At 32.8% G+C, this 18,010-nt stretch overlaps 1 protein-coding gene across 6 annotated transcripts; it reads left to right on the top strand.

Annotated features, from left to right (window-relative positions):
* The first annotated feature begins 3,406 nt into the window (after positions 1-3,406).
* Positions 3,407-12,188, top strand: LOC107893594 (protein tesmin/TSO1-like CXC 3). Of its 6 annotated transcripts, none has more exons than XM_041085134.1 (11): positions 3,407-3,642; positions 5,084-5,247; positions 5,312-6,041; positions 6,205-6,289; positions 6,381-6,531; positions 6,611-6,685; positions 7,578-7,758; positions 8,598-8,693; positions 8,771-8,837; positions 9,156-9,294; positions 9,901-10,802. In XM_041085134.1, exons 1-11 carry the CDS (start codon positions 3,586-3,588, stop codon positions 10,115-10,117), a joined length of 1,962 nt encoding a protein of 653 aa, XP_040941068.1. In that variant the 5' UTR covers positions 3,407-3,585; the 3' UTR covers positions 10,118-10,802. The 6 variants fall into 6 exon arrangements, with proteins under 6 accessions (XP_040941068.1, XP_016674117.1, XP_016674116.1 ...); XM_016818628.2 differs by lacking the exon at positions 9,901-10,802 and adding an exon at positions 11,618-12,188 and having other exon boundaries at positions 3,430-3,642; XM_016818627.2 differs by lacking the exon at positions 9,901-10,802 and adding an exon at positions 11,618-12,188 and having other exon boundaries at positions 3,460-3,642; positions 6,202-6,289.
* Positions 12,189-18,010: the final 5,822 nt, after the last annotated feature.

Below are 18,010 nucleotides of genomic sequence, written 5' to 3'. Positions count from 1 at the left end.
TCCAGTAATTGCTCTGGCCCTGTTTCACGAAAACTTAAACATCTCATAAAATACGGCTCATATGGTCGTTTCGCTTCTTCCATATGAAAAAGACTCATCAAGATTAGATTACATAATTTATTCATTATTTAATTACATTCTTACTATTTTTAGTGATTTTTCAAACTCACATCACTGCTGCTGTCAGCATCTATTTTAAGGCAAATCTCACCTATTTCATAGTTTCCATGATTCAACTAGCCATTTGACATACATAGCACCAAATATGATCGTGATTAACCATTCCAATGGCTAATCATTGCCAAGAATTCCACACCTCTCAATAACCATATATATACAAAATGATTATAACGCTATGCTCAAAATATATAAGCCATTTTCGCATGGCCAACAGAATATATTCATTACCAAAAGGTACTTAATTAACAACAAGGTCAGTCCTATACATGCCTCTATCAAAGTTCAACTAAAAGAGTACCAAAAGGGCTTAGATAGTGTGGACGACTTCGACTTTGACAATCCCGAGTCCGATAGCTGACGAACAAAAATCTATAAAACAGAGAATTAAAGAAACGAAATAAGCATTTAATGCTTAGTAAGTTTTGAGTAACGAAATTATTTACGACTAAAGTATAACGTTCATATGACTAAATGAATAATTTCATATATGCACATTCTCAAAATAATAAATTCTTCACGCTTCAACCAATATATTCATACACAGGGTATCAAACCTAACTAGAGGCCGGAAGCTTGTTAATCAATTGAGCGAGTACTATTTGAAAGGAATCAACCTTTCCGATGCATATACGAAACATACCTTATCGTTTGTATTTTATGAGCGTATTAATTGAAATTATTACAGCAAGATCGCTCGCTTCCAAACCCAAGTATCTTCGGGATTTAGCCGGATATAGCAACTCGCACAAATGCCTTTGGGTCTTAGCCCGGATATAGTCACTAGCATGAATGCCTTCGGGACTTAGCCCGGATATAGTCACTAGCACAAATGCCTTCGGGACTTAGCCCGGGTATAGCAACTACTCGCACAAATGCCTTCGGGACTTAGCCTGGATATAGTAACTTGCACAAATGCCTTCGGGACTTAGCCCGAATGTCATCCGAATAATCAAGCACATATACCAATAAATCATGACACATCTATATTTCATTATCATAACTAGAATTCAAACACAAGACGCTTATCAACCATTACCATTTTCGGCTCAATAGCCACATACAAAGAGCATGATTTTGATTTGCTTTATAACATGATCTCTATACACATTCGGCTACCCGTCATAGGTATAAACTAATCACCTCAATAGGCAATTCAAGTAGAATCATTATATCACCGTTTATTTGTTATGCTTATATGTCATGACTTAATCAAATCATAAACTAAGTTTCATTACTCGAAAACTTACCCCGGATGTTGTCAAACGATTTCAACGGCTATTCGATCACTTTTTCCTTTCCCTTATCCAACTTTGATCCTCTAAGCTCTTGAGCTAAATCAAACAATTTACTTCCCAATCAAACACAATCACACGGCATCCATATACATTTTAGAACCATTCTTAACATACTTACTACTCATTTACAAAACAAAATACTCATATCACATTTATAAAACTACAAGCCGAATGTACCTATACTTACCTTACTTAAACATCAACCCTCAATTTCTTTGACATAGCACATTCCCGAAAATGATAAGGCAATATAACAGTCTTTAATCCAACCTATAATTCATGCATATCACATTCCAAGCATTCGCTCTATTCTATCACTTAACATACAAACATTACTCAATAACTTTCTAGTTCAAATTCGGCAATTACACCAATTCACTAGATGATTTATTATTATTATTGTTCATTTATTCAAACTACTTATTAATACCTTAAACTATCTCAATTAACAACCATTTTCTACCCGTCACGTTTACTCTACTTGAACCGAATGCACATAAAGTCCTCGGCCAAAACTCACTAAACACAAATCAGCCATAATCTTGTATTTAACTTGAGCATAACCTTATTTACCTTCCAAAAATCATAAAAATATCAAACTCTTGATATTTATGTGCAAAGCCGAATCTTAATATGATCCAACCTCCAACTCATTCATTTCAATCACTCACACGGCATTTGTTCAATTCATTAGACAAATCTATGTTTGGCCATTGTACTCATGAACATTAGAATTTATCATTTGACTAACTAAAACCCTTCTCTTGAACAATTCTTCATAAAACATAGAAACCATAACCCAATCTCATCCTTTAATAACTAAAACCGAATGCTCAAACCATCACCAAGATTTTCATAATTTTGACATGGGTTATGTAAGAAACTAGCTAATTAACTAGAAACAAGCTTAAAGTTTAAAGAAAATCTAGCACAAATGACTAACCTCCCTTAAGCTCTAAGTGACCGAACCTCCTCTTCTTTCTTCCTTCAATTCACGGCAATGGAGGAGCATGGATGAAACAACTTTGTTTTCATCACCCCTCCCTTTTCATTACTTTATTACCAACCTTTTATTTTATTATTTTTAACATAACACATTAACACAAAATGTTTATAATATGTTTAACCCATTGCATGGCCGGCCACTACCTAAAGTTTTGGGTAATTTGACATGCAAGGACAAGCATTTTCTAACATGCATCAATAGGCCACTTTAACTTTTGCCTAGCACATTTCTAAATTTTCTCACACAAGTCCTATTTAATAAAATTCACTTACAATTAACAAAATTCAAACATGAAATTTTCACACATGCATATATACATATAATAAGCATCAAATATGATGGTTAATTATTTTTATGACTCGGTTTTGTGGTCCCGAAACCACTTTCCGACTAGGGTCACATTAGGGCTGTCACATCTTAGACTTCGGAGCTGCCTTAGAATTATATTCCAAGGAGTTTATGGATACCCCCGAGTTCTCGATACTTTCCAGGGACATCCATCGATCGGCCCCACTCTGTTGGTCCAACATCGCCGAGATTGAGTTGCAATATAACTCAAGTCAGTCAAAGGCAACATGCTTACCTCTGGCTTTGCGCTATATTCATGCCATTCTGGCCCACACATTGACTGGTCGAAAGAAGTACATAAGGGTCGTCAGTAATTTGGACGCCTATTTCTTATCGAGTATGGTTATAAATTTTATAATTTAATAAATTTTAATATTTTTTATAAATATTTATTTCTAGTTGTTGCAAAACCTTAAATCATAAATATTTGTCTACAAATGAATAAAAAGCCCAGATTCAATGTTAACGTTCTTCATTTCATTTTGGGCTGGAGACATGTGATGGCCCGCCCCAATATTGATTAGGTTTTTACAATTTTTTAAATTTGCTTTTATTTTTCCCGCCTTCCCGCTTCCTCAATCAAAATTTGTTTATTTCTTTAAAATGCATTTTTAGTTTCCAACAAAATACAAACAAATAAAGAAAGGGATTATTTGGCTGTCTTTCACTCTCTTCAAGCGCTGAGCCAGTGAGCTCTTACAGCTTCCTGTCATCCTTCAAAGAGCGATGAAGATGTGGAAGCTTTGATGAAAAAAAATGGATACACCAGATAAAACCCAGATCACTCCAACTTCTAATCTTTCCAAATTTGAGGTATTTTTCCTTTTTTCAGTTTTTATTATGAAATTGGGTTTTTCTTGGTCATGTTTGTTTACTCAGAGAGTTATGTTAATAACCATTATATTATGTGAAAGGATGTTGGCCTTTTGGGTCTTAATACTTAAATGTTATGTAGGATTGTTTCATGTGAACTTTTTTTTATATAAGAAAAGTTAAAATTGTTTCCTCTTCCCTTTGTTTTTTTCCTGTTAAATTTTGGATATTCAGTTTGAAATTTGATGGGTTTCTGCCTTCAATCTTGTTATCGCCCTTAACTGTTTTAGGATAGATGACTGTTTCACTTTTGGCCTTTAGCTTGTCGAATTGAAAAGGAGAGAACAAAATCCAGGAAGGGCAGGTCGAGATTTCCATTAATTTGACCAAACTTTTGCTGTTACCTGTTGGGAATATTATTTAAGGAATAAGTTTGCTATTGGTCCGTGTATTATGCACAATTTGTAGATCTAGTCCTTGCATTCTAATATGGTCATTTTTAATATTCTACTTTTTCAAATTTTAAATTTTGGTATTAACAAAACAATAATTGTTAAATTCGTTAAAATCAATTTTACTATTTCCAAAAGCTTATATAAAAAATATATTATCACATGTGTAATAACATGTCAGCTTGCTATTTTCACATAACACTCGTAAAAGAACCCACAGAATTTTAGTTAATGGATTTAATGAATACCATTTGAGTCTGTACTTAAATTTCAAGTTTTAGAAAGTCTAGGATTAAAACTGATTAAATTGAAGAACAAGGACTAAATCTGCAAATTAAGCATAATATGGACTAATAACAGAAATTGACATAACAAATTTAATTGGTATCATTTAAGTTAGGATTGAAATTTCAAAAATTGAAAAGCATGTATTAAAATTAACCAAGTTAGAGTACAAAGACTAAATTCTCAATTTATGCATAGTATAAGGACTAATAATAGAAATTGACCATTATTTAATCTCAAGTTCTCAACCATTTATAGTGTTGGCGCCAACATGGATGTTATGCAGAGTCATAGGAATCCTATACTCTTGGAATTATCGTATGCAAAAGAATTACGGTTGATTTGCAATTAAAAAATGTTGGCAATGTTGGTATTTAGTTTTATGGGATAATATGAAAAGGATATGATTTTAATAGTCAGGTTTTGTTGTTTGTTTTGTATCATGTTGTTTTGACTTTTCATTTTTCTAGAAGTATTATATGCCATGTGTATCAGGACACGAATATTTGATATGATTTTACAAAGACCTTCCAAATATGTAGAAAGCTTCAAAAAATTGAACATGCACATGATATACACATGCCTATTTGATACTCACACTCAAGTGCAAGTAACATGGCTTTCTACTGCTACTTGAACATTTGTTATTTAGGTTACTAAAGACTTGTGTGCCAGGTTCTAAACTTTGATTTCTCACTCTGCAGGATTCACCTGTCTTTAAGTACATTGACAGCCTTTCACCTATTGAGCTAGCCAAGTCCAGGCAAACAGATAATGGTTTCAGTTCACTAGCTTTTTTGTCCCCTTCATCTTTGTTTCCTTCCCCACAGATCACTTGCCATAGGGAATCCAGGTTTTCGGTTAAAAGGTAAAACTAATCATTGCTCTGTTTAGTTCATGATTTCATGTGTCCTAATTGAGGTTTGTTTCAGGCATCATTTCTTGGAACCTTTGAACTCTAGAGTCGCTCGGAGTGGTCATGAATCTAATACTAGTGAGGGAGCTTCAAAAGTTGATGAACATTTGGGATGTCTCAATAATGATAGTTCATCCAAAGAAACTAGCAGTGATCAACTTGATAAGCAACCAAATCTAGCAACAGACTTGCCAAGAACTTTAAAATATGATTGTCGGAGTCCTGATGGTGACTTTGAGCCTTGTAATGAGATATTGAAAAAAACAAATGTGGAAGTGGCAGGACAAGAAAGATCTCCTTTCCAATGCAATAGGGATAAATGGGAAGAGAGGCAGCAGTCATTTCAAAATGAAAGAGATTTGCGTAAAATATGTGGAATTAAGCAGAGTGAAGAATCAGCAGGGCCTGACTGGGTAGCAGTTCTTTCTGATGTTGCTGATATGTTGACAATGAATTCATCTATAATACATGCAAATACTGATGGGCGGGACTGGAGAACAACAAACTCTGGGACAACCTCTTTTATATCAAATATCCTGCAGTTCCCACTAGATAAAGCCAATAATTCAGAAAATGCGGAATTTGGTGATCCTAGTGGTTCTTGCAAACAAAGTGAATCTGGAGAGCCAGTGATGGATCGGATGCACGGCATCCTGTCTACTTGTCTACCAGATGAACTAGTAGTCAATGATTCAGGTTTGAAAAAGGATGACAAGGAGGGGAACTGCAACGAGTCCAACCATCAGGTTAACTAAGAAAACTATAATTTTTATTTATGGAAGTACCTTACTGTTTTATGTTCATTGAGGATGTTTTCTATGAGAGATCATCTTCTGAAATGTTTATGCTATTTGTCCTCAGTGCATTGGCACTTTTCTATAATTGTACTTCATGTTATTCTATCAGCAGTTCAGCATACGTCGGCGCTGTTTGGTATTTGAGAAGTCACCTGGTTTTGGTTTACACTTGAATTCTCTACCAAACATCCCAAAAGGTGGTATATCCTTAGTGGGAGACTCTAGCTTCTGAAAAGTAATTGATATGCACATTCAGGTCCTTGATATTTTGTAGTTGTCACACTGCAGGTCAAAGTCCTCTTAGTAAATCAACTCTAAGCTCTACGAACAGGGGTGAGGTTCCTGATGACAACAAAGGTGTGGTTACAGAAAATTCTTATGAGATGCCTGCTACTTTTGGTGGCAATGAGGCTGATCATAATAGTCCTGAGAAGAAGAGGCATGTATAAGATTACTACTTTTCTTAGATTTGCATTCAAATACCTTGATATACAAATTTGAGTTTAATATTGGTGCAGGCAAAAGTTTGAAATTGTCGAGGAGAGTGTGGCATGCAAGCGATGTAACTGTAAGAGATCAAAATGCTTGAAGCTGTAAGTTTGACATATTTAAATATATATTTAGGGTCAGCTTGTCCATTTTCTTTTTCAAGTCTTCCTCTAATTCTCTTTTGGGTTAATTCCTCCATTCTGAGAATTAAAACTCAAATGAAACAACCAACAGTTTGTAACTTCAGTTATGGTCCTAAGATTTGTAAAGCTTGGTTCTTACAAATCTCTATATGCAATGATACAAGGCTGTGCTGATGTTAAAGGGTTGTTAATTCTACCTTTAAGGTATTTGTTTAAGTTTGTAATATCACGTTAAACTGTTTCAGTTGCAGAAATGAAAGTTTTAAAAGCTAGGAAATAGTGCTTTAACCAGAAAAATGTGGCTCACTGATTAGAAGCACAAACTTTTGCTGCTCCTACATTGATCTATGGTTGTTTAAACCAATGTTACACATTTTTCTTGAAGCATCTGTGCTTGACGACACTTTTTGGACATGGATATGGGAATATAATCCTCCTAGGACTCTCCAAATACATTGAAAAACTTAGAAGAAATTCAATCCCCAAGTGAGACATAATCTTATCTAGCACTCACATCCAAGTCTGTTTACACCTAGAAAAAGATTGAAGATTCTCAAAACATACAAGTATGAAAACCATAAAACTTGGTTCATTGTTTTTTGGAATAGGGCTATAATTGGACTTAAAGAACATCTGGGTTCATGGTTAAATGAATCTGTTTTATCTACCTTAGTAAATGGGGACTTCATTCTATTGCAGATGAGTTGAATGGTAGAAGTGTTCCGCATTGATTTTGATTCCTACAATTACTTAATGATCAATTTTCAGTAGCCTATTAGAATGAAATGTGATTTGATGATCATGTTTGCCTTGTTTTCATCTTTTTATTTGAATATTTTTGTTTATGATGCAGTTATTGTGATTGCTTTGCTGCTGGTCTGTATTGTATTGAGCCTTGTTCATGTCAAGATTGCTTCAACAAGCCAATTCATGAAAACGTGGTTTTAGAGACTCGCAGGCAGATTGAATCTCGCAATCCACTAGCATTTGCACCCAAAGTGATTAGAACCACAAATGGTGTTTCAGACTCCATGGTTAGATTCTATTTTTATGATTAAGCTTTTGCATACTAAAGTTTATGTTGTTTTGGCTTTTCAATTTTCTTAAAATACTCATTCGACACATTTTTAGACAAGAGTATGGTTATAACTTTCCAAGGATCCTTCAAATATTAGGAAAGCTTGGAAAAAAAGTTAACATAGATTCGCGTAACATCAAAGTAATCAAGGTGCATTATCATCACTTATTATGGTGTGTGGCCTTTTTCTAGGAATATTGATTAAGGCCACATGAGAGAAGGAGAGATGAACCTTGAGTATTGACACTCCTTAGGTTGGTAAACAACTATGTTGCTCCAACTTCTTTACTATTTTTCTTAAAATTATTCATGCCCGGTGTAAATCCTTATATGGGGACGGGGATATGTTCTTCAGAAAATTCCAAATACAAGAAAATCTTGGAAAAACTAACGTACTAATGTTTGAGGCATACCTGTATCTGAGACTCTCTTGAATCCACATTGAGAAAGGGGAGTTAGACCTTGGGTGTTGACACTCCTTTGTATGGTTAACAACTATGTCGCTCCAACTCTATTTTTCAAGTACCTGTGTCTAATGTATATCCAGACATAGGTATGAGGATATGTTTCTCGGAAAACTCTCTAAATCTGACACTTGCGCCCAAATCCAAGTTACTTCAATTAACAATCACTTGGCCAAGTTTGGGTTCTTAGAATGACTTCATCTGACATGGCTTTATAATTTTCAGGTGCTTTGCTACATTTTGATGATGGTTTTATCAAGTTTAAATGAATGGTCTCTTCTTTTGGCCATTCTACCTTAATCACATAAAAAAAATGGTGTTGCTGGTGCAGGGTGAAATTAACAAAACTCCGGCTTCAGCCAGGCATAAAAGAGGATGCAATTGTAAAAGATCAAGTTGCTTAAAGAAATACTGCGAGTGTTTTCAGGTTTGCCTCTTCAGCTCATTCTGCATAAACGTTTTCTTCACCAATCTGACATGGCTGTTTTCTTTTGTGTATTGAAGGCTGGCGTTGGATGCTCCCTCAGCTGTAGATGTGAAGGTTGTAAAAATAGTTTTGGTCGGAAAGAAGGTGAGTCTTTATTTTATTTTTTTCTAATATACAAACATATGATTTGTGTATCTGCATCACGAGTTTATATATTCTATGTATTATCATCGTTATATATTTTGTCACATTAATAGGGTTTATTTTTTAGATTTTGCTATGTTGTGTTACTTAGATTTGAGTGCAACTATGGAAATGGGTAATGTAAATACAGATATGTTCAATTTTTTAATGTGTTTACAAGATTATATATTCATAACCATATGTCAAATATTGATATTTCAAAAAAAGGAGTAATTAAAGTAAAATAATATTTATGTGTATGACATATATTTTGAATAGGAGGTTGTGAATCTGAATCTGATGGGGACAACTTAGAGGCGTGCGAAAAAAATGCATCAGAGAAAAGCTCACACGACACTGTAATCAGTAACGGTCAAGAGCATCTAGACCTTTCAGTGCCTTCTCCTGATATTTCAAGGTACTATTTCACTTTTTCTTATATTAATATTAGTTAGGCCTATTTATTTTGTTAACATAGGATATTGGTATTTAAATATATTCAAATATAAGTATTAATATTATCTTCTTCAGAAAAGTTGTGTACACCTTTAAAGATAAGTTCAGTTAAGTTGGTATTGATAAGTTTGTTTTAAAGGTTTAGCGGGTTATAGTTTTGATCGGATAAATTTGTTGATTATCGATTATTAAAATTTATAATTGAATTTAATAATTGAATTTAATATACTTATTTTAAAGATATATTATTTATAATACAAATAAGTCATAGATTTTTGTACTCTGTACAAATTTGGAATTTAGTCACTATATTTTTATTTTAAAAAATTTAGTTTCTCTACTTTTGGATTTTAAAATTCAGGGTTTAATTGTTAATATTGTTAATATTTTGTTAAATTTATTGGTGTGACATTTTGAAATAAAAAAAATACTCATTTGATAGTAATATAATTAAAAAAATATTGTAATGAAATTGAATTCATACAATAATTTTATTGGTATTAATAATTATACTTGAATTTTGAATGCTAAAAATAGAGGAATTAAATCTCAAATTTATGAAAAGCAGGGATTTAAATTGCGGTTGCGGTCGCGTTTTCGGTCGCGTCGCGTTTGTCGCGGTCGCGGACATAACGGACGCTATTGCGGTCACTGTGGGTATCGCGATCGTGATTTTTTTCAAATTCGCACAACTTATTGTAAAACATAGTAATTATAATTATAATTATAAAAATTCACTTTTAATGATTTTAGAATGTTTTCTAGCACTTATAAATCTTTATTAATATGATATGAGAACACAACTTTATATATGAAGTCCATGTCATATTAAAAATTGTGTCCAGAAATTTATATATATATATTTAAATTTAATAAAGAAATTTTCAAATAATTATTTTAAGACAAATTTTAACAATGGATAGGTGGATAAAAGTACAATTTACATGCCTATTTTCTAGTGGTTAAAATGGACGGTGGCTGCCTCTAATTAATGAGTAAAACAAGAGTCAAAGAAGAAACAAAACAGAGCAGAATGCCAATTGCCAATAAAGCCACAAACAAAAACAAAAACAGAAAAATTAAAAGAAAATGAAACGATTCTTTCTATTCCTTAACCCTAACCAGTAGCCTCCAAGGCTCCAAGCCTCCAACTCATCAGACTATCAACAAAAATGGCCGAATCTCTATTGCTGTTGAAACTTGAAAGTGTGAAAAACCAAGTAAAGAAATACTGGCTTAGAACTTAGAAGGGTTGAGAAAGAACTGGAAGAAACCTAGAAGTACTTCGAAGAGGAAATAGATGGGTTTGCTTTTCAGATTCAAGTCCTCGGCAGTTGGCTCGGCTCCTTGCTTTCATTTGCTGCTTGTTGTTTGCCCATATATAAGAAACAGAATTTCATATTTCTTTTTCTATTGGTTTTGAGTTTTGATTACTTTTTTTGTTTCTTTGACTTCTTTTTACTTTTTTTTATTGAAAACTCTCTGATTTTGCACTTTGCAGGTGGGGGAATATATTCCCTTTTGTTTTTCACTGTTTCTGTCGATTTTTGTTTGAGGGGATGACTTTTTTTTTAAAATTTACTGTAACGGAAAATAACGGGAATAGCGGCCCGTTATTGCCGCAATTGGCCGTTACCCGTTAAGTTGCGGCCGCGACCCACCGCTATTGGCGTGACTCCGCTTCACACCGCTATTTTCAGCAAAAGCGGTTTCGGACGGTGCCGCTACCGCTATATAACGGCCGCTATTCTGATATCGGCCCGCTATTTGAATCCCTGAATTGAAAAGTACAAAGATTTATAATATATTTTAACTTATATAAAAAATAAATCACTTGATTGAATAAATTGATGGTTGTTAAATTGTTAAACTTAAGTGGATGGATGGATTTGGTTGCTGTGGGTTTAGGAAAATCCTTGGAGAAAGCTGAAATCTCAGTTATCAACAAGGGCGTGGCTACTATCTAATATAGGACAAGTTTTAAAAACATGTTGAAAAGCTATGTTAAAATATGATTTAGACATAAGTATAAGGAGGTTATTTGAGATTGAATTTTAAATATTTGTCAGACACATCGTATATTAGTATAAATATGGCTACTCTCTATGTAAAAAGAAATATTGAAAATATCTACATTGAATCAATACTTAGACATATGAGTATTAGTAGTATCTTCTAAATATTTAAAAAAGCTTTAAAAGATTTTAGGGAGATAATAGATTTTGAGTAACGTGGGGAATGGGGATATCCTTGTACTAAGATTCCTTAAGTCCTCCATTTTGCAGGCTGCCATTTGCATACAGTGGGAAGCTTGCAGCATTTTTTCCCCATTCCATTAAATCATCTCCTCAGTTGTGCGGTACTCAAGAACAAGGTTCATCACATACTTCGTCATGTAAGCCCAAGTTGGAGTCAAATCTTGATGGAATTCCAGAAAGTGGAACTCCTGAGATTCCCAAACATAAATGCTTCACACTTGTTTCAAATCCAACATCTCCCAACTGTAAAGGAGTTTTTTCAACTCCAAATCATGATTCCACTTCTTCATCCACTAAATGGCGTAGTAGGAAGTTGATTCTGAGATCTGTCCCTTCTTTCCCATCATTTTCTCCGCCATGAAAGCTCGAGTTTTGCCGGAAAACACCTGTAAGAGTTTTCATTTTCTTCATCATGCTGGTTTCCAGTTTTCTCCAGCAATTGAATTTTGGAGGCAATTACTTTTCATATATAGGAATAATGTACACTTTCACTACTGTAGTAATAATACTTTAATGTATTTATACCATGTTTGTGTATCTTGCAATGTCATAGTCGTTATTAATATGTTTTGTTTTTGTATGAATTTTGATTTGTTAATAGCTTGTACTACATAAATTTTGATAGGTTAGTATATTCGTATTGGTTGTATCTTGTTTACTATGTAATCAACAATCTCAATGATTTTTATTGTTTGAGTTTGTAATATTGACTACTGTGTTGCTTAATGTTTAACCTGAAAAACCGAGTAGAAAGGTTCTGTAGAATTAAGCTATGGCAACTTTGATGTTATTCTAACATTGGGATGGTTCATTGTTTCAAAATTTAGGCTAAGCTTAATGAAATTATTATATAAGGAGGCTGCAAACGGTTTGTGTGAGCTTGGATAGGGTTGTTTTTGGATTTGAATTAGTTTGGGTTTGAATATTTTTCGGCTTAGATTGTTTTTAAATTCGGATCAATTTTAATTTTTTTGGACTTGAATTTTTTCGGGTTTGAATTTTTTTAACTTAAATTTTCAGACTCTGGCCTTTTTAGATTTGAATTTTTCAAGTTTGAATTTTTTCGGGTTTTATCAGGTTGGGTGGGTTTAAACAAATTCATATAATTTTTATATTTTATGAATTATAATTTTAATGTAATAATTAATTATACTTTTAAATGATAATATCACAATATAAATTTGTTTTATGTATAAATGTTTTATTATATGTAATGTTTATGATTGTAAATATATAAGAATTTTATAAACACAATTAATATTATTATATAATATGTATGTCAATTTGTATGTAATATTGTCAGTTTATTTGTGTAAAATATTTATGGTTTTATGATATGTACATAAATTTTATTTATTTGGCATGAGTTTGGAAATATTATCTAAAAAATATATATATAAGATACAAGTTTGGAAAAACTTTTTAATTGACAAATAATTTTTATTACTTATTATATTATTAAATTGAGTTTTGAATAAATTTTTATTTCATTATTAAATTTTGAATATTAAAAAATATTTATTATTTTAAGCTTAAGGGAAAAAAAGGTCCCTAGTAAAAAAATGATTAAGTTTTTAAGAATGCACTCAATTGAGTCCTTAATGAAAAAAAAATCAGTTAAAATGTTTTGATAATAAAAATTGTCATTAACCGATTTGATTGTTAACATATTTACGCAACTAAAAAAATCATTAAGAAACTAATACATGACATGTCACCTAGAGAAATATATTGACATGGCAAGCCACATACTAATTTTAAAAAAGTTAACGTCCTAAAAAATATAAAATTATACAAAAAGAATATACGTTTGAATGAACAAACCCAAGTTATCATTCAATATCATGGAACATTTCTTTTTCTTAAAAATGAAATAAAAGATTATTTTGAAGAACAGTGAGTATTTTATTCCAGATTAAGACATTATTATAGGTTAAGACAGAAAATTGTTTGACATTCTAGAATGAATGAATAGAAAAACTGGTTAAGGAGTTGTTATCAATACGATTTATTTCAAAATAGATGACTTAAATTAGTACTAGGACAATGGCGAAATTGAGTCAATCAACATTGGACAAATGAACTTTCAAATTTATTTGAATTTAGATATCTATTTGTCCAATTAATTCTAAATGTAGTTTAAAATATTATAAAAAAATATAAAAATATAATAATTACTATTAATTGATAAAAAATTCTAACAAACTAAAAAATCATAAAATATTATAAAATGTTAAAATATAAATAAAATATTATAAAAATAATAAAAAACAACCCAAATTTTGTCTATGTCATGTGCCCCTATATACACCATTTTGCCTTGCTATACAATTTTTGGAGGCTAATTGTTAGGTATATGCTGAAAAAAAAAACTTATTTGAGAAATTATGCCTTTTTTTTAATTAATCGATCTATGTTGTATTTGGAGAGAGAAAGAAAAATTTGTCCTGTAGGATGCGCCACATCAGTGAAAACGCACCCTGTAGGACGGGTTTTCCTTCCAACGGTAGCTTTTCCAAATGCTACAAGGGTTTCAACAGTAATAAATTTTCCTATATAAACCTTTCCAAACTTCATTCTTTTCAACTCAATACTCAATACTCAATCCTAAATTCTCAATCCTCAATTTTTAATTTTCAATTTTCAATTATTTTTTAAATTCTTTTTTTGAATTTTATTTTATTCGTTATAATATGTAAAATGGCAAATCAACTTATTCGTTTGTATGACAAGTATATCTTGACATTCAATTACAAATGATGAGAAAATATTTTTAAATTATTTAATTTTAAATAGTTAATTATTATGCTGTTAACATTATTAATTTTGTGTTTATATACTTAGCCTGAAGATTGGATTTTAGAGACGTACATAAACAATTTAAGCGAATGTGCATCGGATGTCATTTATGGACACTTGCGAGATGCAAGATTTTTATATGTGGCTCACATGTTTGGGGGAATAAATTGGATCCCCACTTATTAGTGCTTTGGTCGAAAAATAGAGAACGAAGACACATACATTCCATCTTACCTACGGTGAGTGTACAATTACACTCGAGGACATTAGTTTACAAATCGGTCTACCGGTCAATGGGGAAGTCATTACGGGGCTAGTGATTAGTGCCGATTGGAGTGCAACATGTGAGTAACTACTAAGGAAGGTGTCGAACAGTTTAGGGGTAGTCGGATCGAGATGGGATGGTTGGAGGACAACTTCCAAAATATCGAGGCTTTCATGAGTGACGTTGAAAAGGAGCAAGTTGCACGTGTATTCATCTTGAGGTTGATCGGGGATCTACTTATGCCAGATAAATCTCGAAATCTGGTACATTTAAGGTGGCAACTATTACTAGCCCGCTTAAAAAAAGTGGGACGTCTTGGTTAGGGATCAGCGGTGCTGGCTACATTGTACCGAGAAATGTGTTGAATAACAGAACTTAAAAAAGGCCAAAATCGGCGGTTGTATGCTCCTATTTCAATTATGGGCATGATATTGACTACCATTTTTACGCCATCGAGTGGAACTCCCTTATGAATTTCCACTCTTAATATGGTAAAATTCATTTTATAATATCATTATCGTTTTTATTTTTCATTGTTGTAATTTTGAAATAACATATTATTTGAATAGGTGAAACAACCCCGCGAGACACAATGGTATACCAACCGAGCCTGAGGATATTCGACTACTTTAGATCAACAAACTGAAGAGGAGGTTAGTTTATGAATTTCATAGTTCTCGATTTTTGATTCTAACATTTGAAATTAAATATTAGGCACATCCTAAAATTTATAAATTCGTACTACAGTTTGTATGGATGCCATATGTGGAGCTGAGAATTCAAGAATGTGTCCAGATCGAATTTTTGGCCAATCGCAACATCTGGCACGTCAAAATGTCATTTATCATTTTTGCAACGGTCGAGATGCATGAATTTGATTGAGTGATATGAAAATTCCGTTGCCACTGAGGAGTTCAATGACCTAGACAAGATCAACTTATGGGGGAGACTCAATAAAGACTGTCCAACATTCCAGAAGAAGTATATTAAGATTTGGCAGTGTAGGTACAATTACTTGCCAAAGCGTGAATCATTTCTCATATGGGAGTTGGTGACATCTTCGGATTACATGGATTGGTTCAGGCATAACAGTAAGCTGTATCTGTTTTCAAATTCAGAAAGGAGTAGGCCACGTCACCGTAAGAGGCCAAGACGAGGGCCCATCAATCCTAAGTCAGGAGAAGATGCCACAGGGGGGATCAACATCTGCTCCAGCTCCACAAAGGACTCGATTGCCGTGCAACCCCTCGGTCAGTATGGTTCATATATTATTGGTGCTAGCCCAGTTTATTTTACACAAATACCATAACAAGCACAATCATTTCCTACATCAGCACCTTCTATAGGGGCATATTTCACATGATCGTCACCCATCGTACTATATTACACACTAATGCCTGATGGCCACTAAACTAACTATAAATCCGACAAAGGCAAGTGCACATATCAAATAATAGTATAGCTATGGTGAGTAGAGAATATCATATCAATGAGGACTAAAAGTACTAGTAATTACCGTTTTTCTATTATTTAGCCAACAAATTGGAGTGATTGCTTTTAATCTAAAATTAATAAACTAATTTATCTAAGAACGCAACAGAGAATGAATCGAGGAAATAATAATGAGATAGACAATATCCAAGAAAGAATCCAGCTAGACTTCACCTATTATTATGAATTTGAATTAAATGATTTATTCACTTGTGACTTGATCCGTAGAAATCCTTAAATTATGTTAATATCACTTTCGCGAGTAAAAAATAAATGACTCTAGGTTGATTAATTGAAATATCTTTCTAATTAAAACCCCTATTGTCGCATTAACTCGATCTATGGATTCCCCTATTAGATTTGACTCTAATCAGTAGATTTATGTCATCATATTTCTAGGGTTGCATGTAACTCCACTCAATTATGCTAGATCTACTCCTAAACAGGGACTTTTGCTCCACTGAAATAAGCATATTAAACATGAATTAATTTCCCAGAAATATTAAAACAAGAAATAAGCATACATAATTTAGAACAAGAGCAAATTATTTATCATGTAAATCAGAAATCAAATAATAAGATTCATCATAGGTTTCATCATTCCTAGGTATCTAAGAAATTTAGTTCATAATCCTGAATAGAAACATCTCAAAGTTAGGATAACCACAAGACATAAAGAAACTCAATAAAACTTCGAAAGAAATTAAAAGGAGATCTTCGATCTTGATGGAGATCCACTTCCGAGTTGATTCTGATGGTGTTCTTCGAGTGTTTTCTTCAATCTTCTCTGTTTCCCTCTTATGTCTTCTTCTAATGGGTGTTTATAGACTTTAGAATGCTCAGAAAGCCTAAAAATTGTGTTTTTCTGCATATTGGGGAAGCAGGGTACGATATCGACACGAGCTGGCACATGGGTGTGTGGCCAGCTTGTGTGGCTCACACGGGCATATGGCCAACCTGTATGGAAATGCCCAGGCTGTGTGGATCCTGAAAACAACTCTTTTTGTCCAATCTTGGCTCATTTTTCGCTATTTTTGCTCCAAAATGCTCTCCTAAGTATAGAAACATGAATTTACAAGATTAGGAGCATCAAATTCACTAATTTGTATAATTAAATATCCAAAAACACATTAAGAATGGGATTAAAATATGTTACTAGAGTAACCCAGCCAAGCCACAGAGAAACACCAAATTTGCTTCTTGTTCCCTATCTTCTTAAATTTTTTGTTGTTATAATGAACATGTCTATGAATATTTATATGTTGATATGATTTGTTTAATTAATATGGCTTAAATTCAATTTATGTTAGGTTGATTGCATTTTATCTTCTTAATTTATTAAAATTGTGTTTGTATTGTTATAAGCCTCGGTAAGATGTTTGATTAAGTAAAACCATGACAAAATTATTCTTGCATTACAATTGTAAGGTAACTAATGAATTAATTATTTAAACGGATTGAAATTGTAATTAATTGACACGATACTTAATCAGTGCATGTTTAATCATCTAAGGTAGTTGAGGGTTAAATTAGCAACGGTATCGAGTGATACAATTGCCTTGCATAACTTGCAAGATTATTGTGATTAAACTATTTCAAAGTAGAAATATGATAGCCCTAAAGTGACCCTAGTCGGAAAGCGGTTTCGGGACCGCTAAACCGAGTCACCAAATTATTTGAATATGATATTTATTGTCTAAAATATGTGAATATGAATGTGTGAAAGTTTTAAGCTTCGATTTAGTAAATTACATGTGAATTTAGTCAATAGGACTTATGTGTGACACTTTTGAAATGTGATAGGTTAATCTATAAGGATCAATTAGTGCATGAAATCAAAAGGGTGGACTTGCATGTCAAATTTC

This window comes from Gossypium hirsutum, chromosome A13 (genome assembly GCF_007990345.1).
Source record: "Gossypium hirsutum isolate 1008001.06 chromosome A13, Gossypium_hirsutum_v2.1, whole genome shotgun sequence".
Lineage (NCBI taxonomy): Eukaryota > Viridiplantae > Streptophyta > Magnoliopsida > Malvales > Malvaceae > Gossypium > Gossypium hirsutum.
The sequence above is the reverse complement of the archived record's forward strand: the minus strand, read 5'-3'. Positions and strand labels throughout refer to the sequence as shown.